Genomic DNA, 17,694 nt, shown 5'->3' with positions numbered 1-17,694 from the left:
GAGTTTTCAGGTCCATACGCGTACAGTCGTTTCAATACGGGCAAAAAAAAGTGTTTTTCATCTATTTGTTTGTGTTTCTCCCTTGCGACGGGACTTTGTAGGATGAACGCTGAGATTTATAAGGGCACGGGGTGGCCAATAAGGGCTGAATTTGGTCTGTAATAAGGTAGGGGGCACTGATAAGGGGTTGACGGGTATGGGAGTGCACAGTACAGGAAAGGTAAAGATCACCCAAACACGCACAAATACAACACGAAATCATCCCCATTCTATACCAGGCAAAGGCCACTGAAGAATTCAACTTAATTTTTCAGAAGCGACTTAGCTAGGACAGATGATAGCCGCTCAACAAAAGTGTCTCATCACGTGGACATTTACAAGCAGCAACAATAACCTCGGAGCACGTTTACAAACGAGTTGTCGCAGAAGCCTGCCGCCGCACGTTCACAGGTCGGTGATGATGTTGGAGAATAAACCGACGGAATTGTTCTTTGTCGGTTTAAAGCTTTCGTGACTGCAGGGATTCATCTTCTTGGTTCTTTCGGTAAAGTCACGTAGAAGGGAAATAATAAAATAATACAAATAAAACATAATACAATAATTCTCACGACGTTTCGGCCACAACGCAAGCAGCCGTCTCCAGGTGAAGACCAGGTCTGTCGGGGAGACAGCGTCTGAATGTGTCCCCGACAGACCTGGTCTTCACCTGAGGATGGCTGCTTGCGTTGTGGCCGAAACATCGTAAGAATTATTTTATTATGTTTTAGTTTTATTATTTTATTATTTCCCTTCTACGTGACTTTACCAAAAGAACCAAGAAGATGTTCTTTATCGGCTTCATTCTAACTTCGCAAAAAGGGAGCTCTCGTATTTTTAAATCCTTTATATTAAGTTCGCATGCTTGCTTGCTTGCTTGCGTGCTTGCTTGCTTGCGTGCTTGCGTGCTTGCTTGCTTCCTTACGACCGTGCAAATCTTTCGGTCGTTTTTTAACCCACTTCCCGTGATCCAATCGAGCTGAAATTTTCCAAACACACTCGTTGTGCCAGACAATTAATGTTCGGGAAAAAATTCCCCAAATTTTACACTTTTTAGGCAAAAAAAAATTATTTTACATATATTCAAATAGAACTCATTCATCGCTTTGGCTGAACGTCACAGTATGAGAGCCCAGAGCGTAACCCTTCCACAGGCCGTGGCGGAGTAGCGCAGTTGGTAGCGCCCTCGCTTCCCATGCCAAAGGTCGCGGGATCGATCCCCGTGTCCTCCACAGGCGAATATTTTTTTAATTAAATCCTTTATATTAAGTTCGCTGCCACGCATATAAAGGATTTATAGTGAAAAACTTTGTTTTTACGGGTTATACTTATTATCATCCTGTTTTCCTCCGACGATCTTCACGAAGGGAGACGCGGCCTCGCTCGCTTTTGCCCGCCTGCTAAGACGACCAATTCGGGGGCCGTGCTAACAATCGCTGAAATCGGTTCCCAAAAAATATTTGCGAAGAAACCATCCTGCGCGGGAACCAAAGCCCACATTTTTAAGGGGGGGGGGGGGGTGGTGAGAAATGGTGGATGGGCGGCGGGGGGGGGTGTAGAGGGAGGGGGGCGGGGGGTGGGCGTGGTGGGGGAGGCGATGTCCTGTTATGCATTGCATAGCCGACGGGCACTCTGCGGATCCCGATGAAATTGAAATGAAATACGCTTCCGTCGGCGTGCACGCTCCGACGTGAACCGTATCCTGTCATACGGACACACGAGATTAAACAAACGTCGGGGCCGCTCCTCGCATTTCTCGCGTGTCCTCTCTTCTCCCCCACCCCCCCCCCCCGAGCTGTCAAAATCCAGTCAAGCGCGCCCCCCCCCCACCCCAACACGCGTATTTGCCTTAAAAGTGTGGAGAGATTACCGTCGAAAAATGATTATTCCCAGTGAGCAACACCTTATCTGTCCGAACACGCAGATGGCTCACGCGACGTTGGCCTTGGGAGGGGGGTGAACATAAAAATGTATAAATATAACATGGCCGGCCGAGCGAATCTTAACACTGGGATCACGTTTGTTTTTTTGAACAGCCATAAACATTTCATTTGGTTTTTTTTTCGCGGTGAAAACACGGGTGGGGGGGGTAGAACGACATCTTTGCAAAGTCTCGTCCAGCCCGTGGCGTTTTGTTTGCAATCGCAGACTATGAAGCGGATTCCCCCGCTCGTGCCTGCTGCTCAAAAAATCGACAGCGACAAACCGGCGCGCGAATGAGGCCCAAATTGTTCGATTTTGTGGAGCGATGACATTGCTGCCGTCTTCAACGGACGTGGATATGTCAGCAATTCGCGAGTGAGTTCCTGCTCGAATGAGCACTGAGGCATCGGCATTATTCTCCCGTTTACAGATCTGAGCCAGGGTGGAAATTCCACATTCCTATGGCTGGCGGAGCGGCAGGGCAAGTCTATCTGTAGGATTAAATCCATCGATAACATTGTTTATGATATTGATTAAGCCGTTTTACTGAATGTCAAGGAACTTTTTAAAGGAGGGTCCTGCACTGAACATTTTTGGCCAATTACATTTAATGAGCCATTGGCTTGTGCGAGGAAACCGGACGACCTGGGGAAATCTCACGAAATACGTGGGGGGGGGGGGGGCTATCACTGCGATCTCCGCACAGATTAATTCAAGGATCCATAGCTCAGCTGCCATCTCCTTGGCCGCCTTGAAGATTGAAGCCAATAACGCCAGGCCTTCCCAGGGCAGCCTCTCGTCCCAGTACTCTTCAGACTCAACCCAAGCTTTAGCTCCCAGGCTCTGATGAGATCGCACGCATTCCGGGTGATTTCGCCGCAAGCAATGCGGTGCCAGCGTTGTTCTCCATTGCCGATGATCTCGCTCGGGACTGAGGTGCGCCACGGTGGCTAGGAGATGTTAACTACCTCGACTGGTACGCAGGAAGGGCGTGGGATCGATCCTGACCCTGACGCCTGCTGCTGCTGTATATTTGGAGTTTGCGGTGTCTCTCTTTCCCCGGGGTGGATTCTTCTCCGGGTCCTCCGGTTTTTCCCTCCACATTTAGAAACGCGCGCTTAGAGTATTTGGTTGCTAGACATTTTCACGTGATGAGCCACCTTTTTGAGCTATCATTTGTGGCCAGGTCGCTTCTGGAAAACGGCTAATAGCTCAGTCGGCCTTACCTGGTGAAATAAATATCTAAACTTCCTTTTCCATTTTTCTCTCTTTCACCCCCACCCTCTCGCCCGTTATGGCCTCCTCTTCCCCCCCTCCCACCTCTCGGATCTATATAATGCGTCGTCACAAAGGCATGCTTCTCTCTCTCACCTCAAAACGATTGCTTGTTGTTGCGATCGAAACGTCGTGATCTATTATTTATTCCCCTATCTACGTGACTTTACCGAAAGAACCAAAGAGTATGAATTGCTGCAGTTACGAAAGCTTCAAATCAAGAAATAAAAAAATAATTTCTAGCTTAGTTTCTGATATGTCCACATCTAGAGAAAATTCACTGTTGAAACCACGTGCATATGTACCGCACTGGGTGGTGGGCGGTTAAATGGTCAGGGTGGATAATGTGACTTTGGACTGGAGTTGTGCGGCCGGTGAAATAATGTGGCAAGTTTCTTAAATCCAACACTCTCCTCTCCTGCCTCTGCCCACTCAGCAGCATCAACGGGTACCCCCGCAGTTAGTCGATACTAATCATAATAACAACATTAAACACATTCCTGCGGAGGGAGCTGGTAGGAACGTTGGGTTGCTCGGTCAATGGCCAGGGTCAACGGCGGCGTGGTGTATTCCGCAAATATAGCCGACTGTGAGGGCGGCACAAGCCGGCGTGAGTAGGTTAAACGTTGAGTTTTATAAGGGCACCATGGGGTGACCAGCCCCTCCCCACCCAGCCCCACCCTCCCCACCCTCTCCTCCCCACCCTCCCCACCCAGCCCCTTCCCACCCTCCCCTCCCCACCCAGCCCCACCCTCCCCACCCAGCCCCTCCCCTCCCCACCCAGCCCCTCCCTCCCCACCCAGTCCCTCCCTGCACGACGGACACAATAATCCCCTGTGGGCTGGTGTAACCAGGAGATTTCTACCAGTTTCATTTTACATTTAGAAGGCACAATTCATCCGGGGATCTCAGTGTGCGCCACGCACGAAGTTAGGAAATATAAATGCCACAGAGATCGGCATGTCGCGAGCGGTGGGACAAAGTTGCGGTGGGTACGTCCACCTACTCCGACACGCTTCTGACCAACTTGTAAGAGTAGGCCAAACGACCCCTCCGGTGGCTCACTGTAGTGGAGGCAGGCGCGATCGAGCGGTCACGTGGCTGCGCCCTCACCACGTGTTGCCCCCCCGACCCTTTTTTGCTCCGACCCACAGCCACCGGCCGCACTACACCACGGACGCCGAGTGGCAGGAACCCGACCTCGGCGACTGCGTCGAACTCTTCGGTGAGACGAGCGCTCGCGTGGTGCGTGCGTTGCGCGTGCGTGTGTGTGTGGTGCGTGTGTGTTGAGTGTGTGCGTGCGTGTGTGTGGGTGCTTGCGTGTGTGGTGCGTCTGTGCGTGCGTGTGTGTGGGTGTGTGTGTGTGGGTGCGTGCGTGCGTGCGTGGTGCGTGCATGTGTGCATGTGTGTGTCTGTGGGTGCGTGTGTGTGTGGTGCGTCTGTACGTGCGTGTGTCTGTGGGTGCGTGTGTGTGGTGCGTCTGTGTGTGCGTGTGTGTGTGTGGTGCATTTGTGCGTGCAACTTCTTTCGCGCCGCACCTCGCTAATCGGACGGCCGACCCATTCGTGCCCGCACTCGTCTCGCACGGAAATCCTTGACGTCCCGGTGCCTCGCAGGACAGCCGGGCCGGGCCGGGCCGGGCTGGGCCGGGCCGGGTTGGGTGGGCGAACCGGTCCGCGGCCAGCGCTTTCCCCCGGCTCAACTCGGTGTAAACCGACACACGCGTCGGTCCGTTTCGCCGCGCCCCTCGGCAAGAAGAATGCAGCGGCTTAGATGTGCGGCGCTCGCGGCGGAATTAACTCCTGGATCCCAGGGGGGGGGCGGGGGGGATGCAGCGGCGTCGCTGGAGACCTTTGCGCGAGGGGTTAGAATTTGTCGGTGCCTCGCTCGCGTTCAAAGGGCGAACGCGACGATGGTGTTAGAGAGACAGAGCGAGAGCGAGCACCCAGCGAACGCTCGCTGAAGGGGAGAACACGCCACCGTTCTCCCCTTCCCTCCGGCACCCCCCCCCCCCGCTCCGAACGCGGGCGGCGTGGCCCGTCGCGTTCGTAAATGGCCAACGGAGGCGGGTCTCGCCGAGCTACCACTGAGATGCCTTCGAGTGATCCCCCCTTGTGCGCCTTTTGGCGTCATCTGGTCCAACCCATGTGAGACTAGGCTCTAAGGAAAGCTGTCTCGGGTGTGGACCAATCAACTTCAAGGACAGTGCATACATTATCAGAGTTGTGTTTTTTGTTTACATTATGACTGCAGGTATTGTGGTCTATGCAAACATGACTCCTCGTAAAAAAGGTGTCAGTTTTGTTGCCAGATTAAAGGGTAAAAAACAATTATCATGACCCCCCCTGGTTCACGGAGAAAGGGGGGGGGGCAGCGATTTCCCGGCCGCCCTGCCACGCCTGAGAGTGATGCCCGTCACGTGACAGTCATAGTGCAATGTTCTATATTCCCAGGGCTGGTGTTTCGCCAAATTAAGTGCAGGTCCACTTCTTCTTTTTTTTACGTGATGGTTGTTTTGCGCGGTCATTGGTGACCGGGCCGAGACCACCACGTCGCTGCACTTGAGGGCCCTGTTTAGTCACTCGCGGATTCCAACCCAGCAATCAGCAGCGCCACAACCAGGGCCAGACAGATGGAGAGACACACGAAGGGAGACTTGGATGGACGGAGAGACAAACTGTGCTTTTCCATGAACGGAGAGCCTGGAAACTGTGTTTTGTTCTCTCTCATGGTTTCCCGACCCCCCCCCCTCCTCTTTCCTCCTATTCGCCCCCATCACGTAAAGAGCTCTTCAACTCGAACGTGACGATGGCGTTTTTGACCAACAACAGTCAACTGAGTGAGGAAACGGTCAAAACCGAGGTGACCTCATGGGTGAGTTTGCTGTTATCACTGCTACCATGGTAACCGTTTTCTACCGCTGCTACCATGGTTACCATTCCCTGTCACTACTACCATGGTTGCCATTCCCTATCACTGCTACCATGTTCCCTATCACTGCTACCATGGTTACCGTTCCCTACCACTGCTACCATGGTTACCGTTCCCGTGAACTTCACGGGTTGAATCCTCCAGCCGTGTCTCTACCAGACACTGACTGTTTTGTCTCATCCACAACATGGGGTTCAATCACCACCACACTGCAGGTCACAGTAACATAGTCACCCACTCACTCACGCACTCACTCACTCACTAATTCGCTCACTCTCGCCCACTCACCCACGCCCTCACCACAGGTCACAACACAATCACCCACTCAACCACCCACTCACTCACCCACTCACTCACTCATTAACTCGCTAACGCGCCCACTCACCCACGCACTCACCACAGGTCACGACAACACACTCACCCACTCAACCACCCACTCAACCACCCACTCACACACTCACTAACTCGCTCACTCACCCTCGCCCACTCACCCACGCACTCACCACAGGTCACAACACACTCACCCACTCAACCACCCACTCACACACCCACTCACACACCCACTCACACACCCACTCACCACAGGTCACGACAACACACTCAACCACCCACTCACACACCCACTCACTCACCCTCACCCACCCACTCACCGCAGGTCACAACACACTCACCCACTCAACCACCCACTCACACACCCACTCACTCACACACTCACTCACCCTCACCCACCCACTCACTCACCCTCACCCACCCACTCACTCACCCTCACCCACCCACTCACCACATCTTCCCTCTCACTGCTCCGCTGTGGAATTACCTCCACATAATCTCTACTCCCTCCTCGTCCCCCAAGCTATATTAATAATAACCTCGCTTGGTTTAAGAAACGCGTTAAACTCTTTTTCTTTTACCACTTGGATAAGCAGTGCTCTGTGTTTGCTAGCTTGTTACTCAGCAATGGCATTTGTTGAATTCAAGAGCAAAATTATGTTTATTTTTGATATTCATGCCGTTATATTTCGCTCGACTCTACGATCTCGTCTCCCTCTCTTTGACGTTCGCTGCTATGATGTCCTGTGTCTAGTCTCGATGCACGTCTATATAAATGCATGTGCGCACTCAAATCGCCTGACAGGGGCATCGGCTCACTCAATGGATTAGTATTATCAGCTTGTATCAAAACTAAAAATCCTTTTCGATTGTGGCTGTTTTTTTATAACGAGTTTATGGTTCGGTTTCCAGGTGAAAAATGATCTGAAAGGGACACTCAACTACACCGTGGACTTGAAGTACATCAGGTGCGTGCCGATTCATCTTCATCTTCTTCATATTCTTTCGTACGGCTGCTGATGTAGATGCAGAGACAACGGCTACAATTTCACATTCCAGCTGGTCAAGCCCCGATAACCGCGTCGGAGCCAGCGGGGTGTGTCATCGCCGTGAAGTGTTCGTCGGGCGCTGCGTCGTTGTGCGTTGCACTCCGGGCTCTGCTCTGCATGACCACGGCGCTTGTGCCAGGCCATGCGCCGTCCCCGTGATCTCTGAGTCACCTTAAGACGGTGTCAGATTCCAGCGATGAGAAACGAAACGTCCAGTCACGCCCGACGTCACCTGACAATGGGAGCTGCAGGGTGTGTCCTCGCGTGCGCGCTTCTGTTCGCACGCATGTGTGTGGCTGCCCGTGCATGCGTGCGTGTGTGCGTGTGTGCGTGCGTGTGTGCGTGCGTGTGTGGGTGTGTGCGTGCGTGTGCGTGTGTGCGTGCGTGTGTGCATGCGTGTGTGTGTGTGCGTGTGTGTGCGTGCGTGCGTATGTGCGTGTGTGTGCGTGTGTGCGTGCGTGTGTGAGTGAGTGAATGCACAAGCGGCAGTGTAGCGGTCAGCGCGCTGCACTACGAACCCGGCGACCAGAGTTGGGTTCCCGCTCACGGCCAACACCCAGTGACGATTATCTGAAACGGTCCTGGGCCTCCCCTAGATCGCGACTCAAATGAGTACCTGGTGTGGCGTGTAAACGTCGCCAATAGGGAAGACAAAGGCGGCCGGGCGTGGTGTTTGGCTACCCACCGCCCTCGTGTGCCGTTGCCAGCCTTCACATGTGTGACTCGCTAACAGCACTTGCCCCGACGTGTTGAAGGCTATACGGGGGATCTTTGTCTTTGCGGGTGAAGGCGTACCTGTTACCTGGTTTGACCTGACGAGGGATGAGGAGGGAGGAGGGGTGTGGGGGGGGAATTCAGAGGTTCGCTGTATGAGCCCCCCCCCCACCACCCCGGCCTCACCCCCCCCCCCACCCAAAACTGGCGGCTGTCTTAACCGCGAAGTTAATCGACGAAGGGAGTAGAGTATGTCCGCAGATTTGACGCATCTAAAAAAACACACACACACACACAAATTGCTTCGTTTGGGAAAAGCCACGAAGCGAACGTCGCCCGCTTAGCGGCAGAGGCTTTGCCCCGCACGCAGGCCGGCGCTGGGACAGCCGCTCCTGGATGCAGCCCTTGGCTGGACTGCAGCCGGGGGTCTCGTTCGTTGGGAACGACGGCACAGCAACGTCCAGAGACGAGCACAGGACCACGTGCTTGTCTCTCGAAACCGTGGCGGCGCATTCCTCCGTGCTAAGCCCGTCATCGTCTTCTTCTTTCGTATGCCATTGTGAAAAGCAGCCGTTTTTATTATTTTTTTAAACGATGAATGCAAAGGTTGTCCTCGTCCAGTCAAATGAGGTGGTTGACGCAGCGCGGATTTCAGCGACACCGCCACGATGTGCGTGGATTGGAGCATTCATCGGTGATGTGCTCGATGGTTTGCTAAGCCCGTGAGTGCGGGAGATCGCTTTGCGAATGGCGCAGGCGCGCCCTCTCGCGCGATCACGACCGCCGTCTAATTCGAGCGAAATGTTCCCTTTATTTTCAGCGTGACGAGACAAGGAAAAGTGCGAGTGCGGCGTGCGGTAAGTTTTGCACCGTTGGAGAGTTTAGAGACTCTTTTTCGATTTAAAGCTTTCGTGACTGCAGGGATTCATCGTCTTGGTTCTTTCGGTAAAGTCACGTAGAAGGGAAGTAATAAAATAATAAAAATAAAACATAATAAAATAATTCTCACGACGTTTCGGCCACAACGCAAGCAGCCGTCCTCACCTGCAGCCGTCCTCACCTGAGGACGGCTGCTTGCGTTGTGGCCGAAACGTCGTGAGAATTATTTTATCATGTTTTATTTTTATTATTTTATTACTTCCCTTCTACGTGACTTTACCGAAAGAACCAAGAAGATGAGTTTAGAGACTCGTCAGAATTTCCGTTTATACCGCCGGAGGAGGAGGGATCCCATGCGCTATGAAGCTCTTTTTGCCGCAGATGTCCAGCAGTTATGTTGTTGATGACGCTGCTGCTGCTGCATTCGTAGTGGTGCACAAGCACAAACAACAATAAAAAACAACAAAACTCGACATCTTCCTCGTCAATAATGCCGTGCTCTTAAAAGTAAAAAAAATATTTTTTAATAGCACATGGTTCATTTCTGACACGTCCCTATGACGTCTCTAATGTGCATTTGAGCATGGCTGACGATAATAATGATCACATCATCTCGCCTGGACATACACGGTCATGGATATGCATGACACTATACCTTGGCTGTTGATGTATGCGTGTATTTTGAACTCTCTTACCGTTACGTAATCGTGGGTGATCAGATCCCGTTAATATTCAAGGTCTCTATTTTTCAAATGAACTCAAAAGAAAGTTTAAAGTGATTTCCTGCTCGAATGAGCACTGAGATCAGTGCCCATCTCCCATTTACAGGTCTGAGCCAGTGGCGGAAATTCCACATTCTCATGGCGGGCAGGGATGGAAAAGTTTATCCAATCGGAAAACCACTATTGACTTCCCCAACAATGTGGTACTTATTTTATGGATTTTATGGACACCCCCCCCCCCCCCCGAGAGGAATGACAATATATGGTGGGGTCGAGTAAATCCCTCCAAGAGGAAATTGTAAACACGCAACCGGCAGATCGATCGGGAGCCTCCTCGCTGTGCCCCACCAGGTCGCACGTGTCATTGGGCGCGTCCGTTTTCAAACCAACAAGCCCATCGCGAACGCAATCGGTCATCGTTGACGGCTGCTGCCCGCGTGTGTTTCTCTCTGTCTCTCTCCGTAGACGGGCGAGCTGTGGAAGTAAGCCGGCGGCGGGAGGGGGGGAGGGGGACGCACGCAAACAGAGCAATCGTGGCCGCGAGCGACACCGCGGAATCGTTCACCAGCGCGCTCGCCCCGAATCTTACCGCCGCCCGCGGTGGTGGTGGTGGTGCAGCAGTCGGGGACGCGCCGCTGGACTCGCAATCCAGAGGGCAGCACCGGTTCAATTCCATCTCCCAATTCCATTGCCAGAGGGCACTCGTTTAATCCCATCTCCTTATTTCATTGGCAGAGGGCACCGGTTCAATTCCACCTCCCTATTTCATTGGCAGAGGGCACTCGTTTAATCCCATCTCCTTATTTCATTGGCAGAGGGCACTCGTTCAATCCCATCTCCCTATTTCATTGCCAGAGGGCAATGGTTCAATCCCACCTTCCAATTCCATTGCCAGATGGCACCAGTTCTTATTATTCCATCTCCAACACAAACCTGGCGACCCGACTTTGATTCCCGCTCACGGCCAACACCAGTGAAGGTTATTTGAAATGTTCCTGGGCCTCCCCTAGGTCGACTCAGCCTCAAATGAGCATTTTACAATTGACAGAAATACACAGGCATTCCAAAGATCGAGGCCTCTTAGGCTTGTCACGGCTTCAGGGCCACAGCGGCGTCATGATCCTGGCCCTGGATGCACGCGCGGCGAGATGCATGCGCCTCATTCTCCTCTCTTGTCTCGCCCCTTGCCCCACGCGGCGGCTCCCAGCTTCACGGTGACCATGATGCTGGAGATGCGGAGGGCGGGCAACGTCGACGACATCGCAGCCATTGTCAACATCTCCGGCGAAATCCGCAGCCAGCTCAGCTCCACCATCGTCAACCTCAAGCCCCGGCTGGAGAAGTCGCTCGGAGTCAACACCATCCAGCTGGACGTACCCTCTGTGGGGAACGCGAGTAAGCCGCCCGCGCCGCGACGTTCATCGTGTTCACATGTGGCGAGAGAAAAATAAATTAACCCGTAAAAACAAAGTTTTTCACTATAAATCCTTTATATGCGTGGCAGCTAGAGTCCTCTCGTCCTCTGGCTTGAGATGGCTGCCACCTATGGGTCAGATGATTGCCTGCCACCATTAAGCAATTGGTAATTAAATATAAAAAAAAAATTCCTAAAAAGTGTAAAATTTTGGGGAAACATTTTCACGAAAATAAATTGTCACGCACAACGAGTCTGTGTGGAAAATGTCAGCTCGATTGGATCACGGGAAGTGGGTTAAAAAACGACCGAAAGATTTGCACGGTCGTAAGCAAGCAAGCGAACTTAATATAAAGGATTTAAAAAGGTGTCAGTTTTGTTGCCAGATAAAAGGGTAAAAAACAATTATCATATTTTACTACTGGCAAAGGAGGTTCCTATGATGTGGCAAGATGTTGACGACCTCACCTGGTGTTCAGGAGGTTGTGGGTTCGATCCCGACCCTGACGCCTGCTGCTGCTGTATATTTGGAATTTGCGTGTCTCTCTCTCTCATCATCATCACGGTGGCTAAGAGATGTTGACGACCTCGCCTGGTGTGCAGGACGTTGTGGGTTCGATCCCGACCCTGACGCCTGCTGCTGCTGTATATTTGGAATTTGCGTGTCTCTCTCTCATCATCATCACGGTGGCTAGGAGATGTTGACGACCTCGCCTGGTGTGCAGGAGGTTGTGGGTTCGATCCCGACCCTGACGCCTGCTGCTGCTGTATATTTGGAGTTTGCGTGTCTCTCTCTCTCTCATCATCATCACGGTGGCTAGGAGATGTTGACGACCTCGCCTGGTGTGCAGGAGGTTGTGGGTTCGATCCCGACCCTAACGCCTGCTGCTGCTGTATATTTGGAATATGCGTGTCTCTCTCTCATCATCATCACGGTAGCTAGGAGATGTTGACGACCTCGCCTGGTGTGCAGGAGGTTGTGGGTTCGATCCCGACCCTGACGCCTGCTGCTGCTGTATATTTGGAGTTTGCGTGTCTCTCTCTCTCTCTCATCATCATCACGGTGGCTAGGAGATGTTGACGACCTCGCCTGGTGTGCAGGAGGTTGTGGGTTCGATCCCGACCCTGATGCCTGCTGCTGTATATTTGGAGTTTGCGTGTCTCTCTCTCTCATCATCATCACGGTGGCTAGGAGATGTTGACGACCTCGCGTGGTGTGCAGGAGTTTCGTGGGTTCGATCCCGACCCTGATGCCTGCTGCTGTATATTTGGAGTTTGCGTGTCTCTCTCTCTCATCATCATCACGGTGGCTAGGAGATGTTGACGACCTCGCCTGGTGTGCAGGAGTTTCATGGGTTCGATCTCGACCCTGACGCCTGCTGCTGTATATTTGGAGTTCGCGTGTTTCTCTCTCCCCGTGGTGAAGTGGATTTTTCTTTGGGTCCTCCGGTTTTCACCTCCTTCACTTCTAGAATCAACATCACGCTTTTAGAGAGTTTGGCTGCTATAAATGTCCACGTGAGAAGCCACTTTTTTTAGCTATCATTTGTGGACAGGTCTCTTCTGAAAAACGAGCTAGTTAGCTCAGTGGGCCTTATCTGGTCAAGTAAAAGTTTTAGTTGTATAGATTAGTTCAGGTGTGTTGGGCCGAATAGATCGGCGCGCAAATTTGTAACGCGCGCTCAGTTTGTCGCGAGATCTAGAGGCACGGGAGCAATCGTGGACGAGCGGCAAGGGCAGCCGGAATTGGCGCCAACAATTTTCCCAAGCGGCCCGTGGCCCCGTATGAGGATGTTTTGGCCCATTCCGTCCATGAGCGTTTGGACACGCGGGAAGAAAACCAGAGGCACCCGGACAAAACCCACACGCGCAAAGCGGGGAAACCCTCAATACCCCTTCCACACATGTAATACAGATGGGAATGAACCCACCCTCGCTTTTAATTCCGTCGCACGCTGGCAAGCCAGGAGATTGCGACCTCACAGCCCAACGGGTTTAGAAGTTGCGTAACCTAAGGGGTTGGAGCGGTAGTGTAGCAGTTAGCACGCCGCGCTACGCACCTGGCGGCCCGAGTTCGATGCCCGCTCACGACCAACACTAGCGGCGATTATATCCAACGGGTTCCGGTCCTGTGCCTCCCCTAGGTCGACTCAGCTTCAAATGAGTACCTGCTGCAGTCTGTAGACATCGCCACTGGGGAGACAAAGGCGGCCAGGTGTGGCGCTGGCCGTCCACCCCCTCGTGTGTCGTGCCGGTCTTCATAGGTGCTGCTCGCCAACAGCACTTGCCCCAACAGTCTGTTAAGGCGACGCGGTAGGGGGCTGGGCGATCTTTGTCTTTGTCTTGACCTGGCGCTCGACTCACTGTGGTGAACCCGCTCACACCGCTGGGGCTGGACAGACGCAGATGCCTTGGCGAACGCCACCATGCGCACTGCACAGGGGAAGAGAATCACAATCAGAATCCTCAATTTAAACCCTCGAGCCCCACTAAGCTACACAGCTTTGTTTTCAGAAGCGACCTGGCGCACACAAATGATAGCTCAACAAAGTGGCTTGCCATCATCATCATCATCACGTGGAAATGCATAGCAGCCAAATACTCTGAACGTGTGACGTCGATACTAAATATAGAGGGAAAAACCTGAGAACCCGGAGACAAATCCACGCAACCACGGGGACAACGCGCAAATTCCAAATATACAGGAGTTGGGGTCGGGATCGAACCCACGTCCTCCTGTATACCAGGCGAGGTAGTTAACATCTCCTAGCCACCGTGGCGCCCCTTTAGACTGGAGGAGGAATCCTATGAGCTGTGAAGCTCTTTCCACAGGTGTCCAGTATGGGCACGGGGTCAGCGAGTTACAACCAACAAACGACGCAAAACGCGCACAACGATAGCCAGCAAGCAAGTCAGCGAGCATCATTCATCAACTGCTTCTAATATCAGTCCGATTTATCAGGATTTGGCAAGGCAGCAAAAAACAACAGCGAGAGCAGACCACAGCAAGATTACGCAGCAGCAGCAGTAGTCCCTCAACAAGAAGACAGCATCACGACAGCGTCACGACAGCGTCACGACAGCGTTACAACAGCGAAGTGGCGCTCGCGTTGCCGGCCCGCGCGTTGCTGCCCCCACGGTGAGCGGCGGTGTTTTTCACCGCTCTCTATCCCCCCCCACCCGCCCTGACGCGTCGGCCTGCTTGTCGCCCCGCAGTGTACTGCCTCGGCGAGACTCTGGTCAACATCAAGGGGGTGTTCCAATGGCCCACGGTGAACGTCGGTGGCACCGCCGTCATCGCGTGCCCCATCAACAAGGACAAGACCGTCTCGCGACAGTGGTGAGGTCGCGCTTTGCCCTGCACGCGGGTAACACATTGTCCTGTGGAGGGAGCTGGTAGGAACGTTGGGTTGCTCGGTCAATGGCCAGGGTCAACGGCGGCGTGGTGTATTCCGCACATATGCCCGACTGTGAGGGCGGGCACAAGCCGGCGTGAGTAGGTTAAACGTTGAGTTTTATAAGGGCACCACGGGGTGACCAGCCCCTCCGCACCCAGCCCCACCCCTCCCACCCCCCAACCAACCCCACCCTCCCCACCCAGCCCCTCCCCACCCTTCCCTCCCCAGCCAGCCACTCCCTCCCCACCCAGCCCCTCCCTGCACGACGGATGGACGGACACAATAATCCCCTGTGGGCTGGTGGAACCAGTGGGTTCCTACCAGTAAATGGTAAACGTCATCGTCGTCGGTTTCCCACGCAGGCTTTCGCGACCAATATCCATGATGGGGGCTTTTTTGTGGGTGAGAGCGTGTAAATATGAACGTGTCGTGAAACCCGCCACCAACCCGCCACAGCCAATTAGTGAGGTTTGTCAGGTCAACGTGTTTTGTTGACGTAACAAACCCCCTCCAACTCCGTGAAGCGTGTGAAGATTCGGTTCCAGGGTAAAACTCGCTTACCACGCGGTTGTTCACGCCGTCACGAGTTTTCGCTGTGACGCGGTTCTTCCATGAGCGAACACTTTTTGCATAACGCGTAACTCGTTACATTATAACGCGGAACGCGCTACGTTTTACCGCATGCCATTATAACGCGGAAACATGGCCGTTATAATGCGGTTTCTGAGCGGTTGACTGTTAAACGAGGACACGCCAGGCGTGTGGACGTTAAACGAGGACTTGCCAGGCGTGTGGACGTTAAACGAGGACTTGCCAGGCGTGTGGACGTTAAACGAGGACTTGCCAGGTGTGTGGACGTTAAACGAGGACTTGCCAGGCGTGTGAACGTTAAACGAGGACTTACCAGGCGTGTGAACGTTAAACGAGGACTTGCCAGGGTGTAGACGTTAAACGAGGACTTGCCAGGCGTGTGAATGTAACCGCGTCCCGTGTTAAGTGATTAACGCGCACGTGGTCTGTCGCCATTTTCAGCACGAATTTGAACGAGTACTCCTCCTCGTGGCAGCCGATCGACGCCGACGTCTGTGATGTTCCACGTGAGCCTCGACTCAGCGCTCACAAACCACTCACTGCTGATGATCATGATGCTTGCGGTGATGATATTGGTGGTGGAGTTAGTGGTGATGCTGCTGACGATGATTGTGATGATCATGATAATGGAGGTGGTGGTGGTGGTGCTGCTGATTGTGGTGATGATAATGGTGGTGATGCTGCTGATGATGATGATTGTGATCATTGTGTTGGTGGTGTCGTGATGATGATGCTTATTTTCACGAGGAAGAAAAAGATCATCGTGCTGCTGCTGCTGCTGATGATGATGATAATAATAACACTAATACTGTTTCTGCTGCTTATAATGATGGGGATGGTGATGATAACTATTATAATGGTAGTACGATTTCTGATGATGATATTGAAGATGACGAAATTGCTATTACTATCGCTAAAGATGCTGCTGATAATGATGATGCCTCTGATGCTGCTATTGCTGCCAAGGATGCTGCTGCAGTTTTGCTGATTATGATTATAATCTTCATCATCATAAGCTTCGGCTGAATCTTCTGCTGCTAATACAATTGCCTCTGATGCTTCTGACGATGACGACACCGACACACAAACTGAGAACAACACCACCACTACCGCCACCACGACCACCACGACCACCATCACCATCACCACTACCACCACCACCATCACCACCACCGTCATCACCATCATCACGACCACCACCGTCATCACCACCACCATCATCGTCACCACCACTGCCATCACATCGACCACCACCACCGCCACCACAACCACCATCACCGCCATCACCACGACCACTACCATCCCCACCACCACCATTGCCACCACCACCACCACTACCACCACTGCCACCACCGTCACCACCACCACCACCACTACCACCACCACACCTACCACTACCACCACGACCATCACCACCAACACTACTACCAGCACGACCACCACCACTACCACCACCACACCTACCACTACCACCACGACCATCACCACCAACACTACTACCACCACGACCACCACCACCACCACACCTACCACTACCACCACGACCATCACCACCAACACTACTACCAGCACGACCACCACCACCACCACTACCACCACCACACCTACCACTACCACCACGACCATCACCACCAACACTACTACCAGCACGACCACCACGACCACCAACACCACCACGACCACCACCACCACTACCACCACTACAACCTACCACCACCTATACCACCGCTACTAACACTGCGACCACCACCGCGTGCCCCCGCGCAGTGCTGGAGAACATGGACAGCAAGTCGGCGGAGGACGTGAGTAAGGAGATGGACGGGCTAATGGCGCTGCTGGAGCAGAGCCCCACCATCTCCGTGAAGGGCGCACAGATGGTAGCCACTCGCTTCAGCAGCATCCTGGACGCGCCGTCCAGCTCGCTGGCCAACTCGTCTGAGAAGTGAGCGGCGTTCGCTCGCGCGTGCGTTCGTGTGTGTTCGTGTGTGCGTTCGTGTGTGCGTTCGTGTGTGCGTTCGCGCGTTCGCTCGCGCGTGCGTTCGTGTGTGTTCGTGTGTGTTCGTGTGTGCGTTCGCGCGTGCGTTCGTGCGTGCGTTCGTGTGTGCGTTCGTGTGTGCGTTCATGTGCGTTCGCGCGTGCGTTCGTGTGTGCGTTCGTGCGTGCGTTCGTGCGTGCGTCCATGTGTGCGTTCGCGCGTGCGTTCGTGTGTGCGTTCGTGTGTGCGTTCGTGTGCGTTCGCGCGTGCGTTCGTGTGTGCGTTCGTGCGTGCGTTCGTGCGTACGTTCGTGTGTGCGTTCGCGCGTGCGTTCGTGCGTGCGTTCGTGTGTGCGTTCGTGTGTGCGTTCGTGTGCGTTCGCGCGTGCGTTCGTGTGTGCGTTCGTGCGTGCGTTCGTGCGTGCGTTCGTGTGTGCGTTCGCGCGTGCGTTCGTGAG

The 17,694-nt window shown here is 53.4% G+C and overlaps 1 protein-coding gene across 1 annotated transcript in view; it reads left to right on the top strand.

Annotated features, from left to right (window-relative positions):
- The window catches only part of LOC144948543 (uncharacterized), a 74,746-nt gene that overhangs the window by 40,953 nt on the left and 16,099 nt on the right, over nucleotides 1-17,694 (top strand). Inside the window, exons 18-26 of the mRNA XM_078878113.1 lie at nucleotides 4,389-4,459; nucleotides 6,020-6,108; nucleotides 7,408-7,463; nucleotides 9,079-9,115; nucleotides 10,325-10,341; nucleotides 11,067-11,254; nucleotides 14,490-14,613; nucleotides 15,704-15,768; nucleotides 17,030-17,204. Coding sequence (XP_078734239.1) covers nucleotides 4,389-4,459; nucleotides 6,020-6,108; nucleotides 7,408-7,463; nucleotides 9,079-9,115; nucleotides 10,325-10,341; nucleotides 11,067-11,254; nucleotides 14,490-14,613; nucleotides 15,704-15,768; nucleotides 17,030-17,204 — 822 coding nt within the window. The remainder of the gene's footprint in view (nucleotides 1-4,388; nucleotides 4,460-6,019; nucleotides 6,109-7,407; nucleotides 7,464-9,078; nucleotides 9,116-10,324; nucleotides 10,342-11,066; nucleotides 11,255-14,489; nucleotides 14,614-15,703; nucleotides 15,769-17,029; nucleotides 17,205-17,694) is intronic.

The sequence above is a fragment of the Lampetra fluviatilis genome, chromosome 50 (assembly GCF_964198595.1).
Source record: "Lampetra fluviatilis chromosome 50, kcLamFluv1.1, whole genome shotgun sequence".
Classification (NCBI taxonomy): domain Eukaryota; kingdom Metazoa; phylum Chordata; class Hyperoartia; order Petromyzontiformes; family Petromyzontidae; genus Lampetra; species Lampetra fluviatilis.
This window is presented reverse-complemented; position numbering and strand designations above follow the sequence as displayed.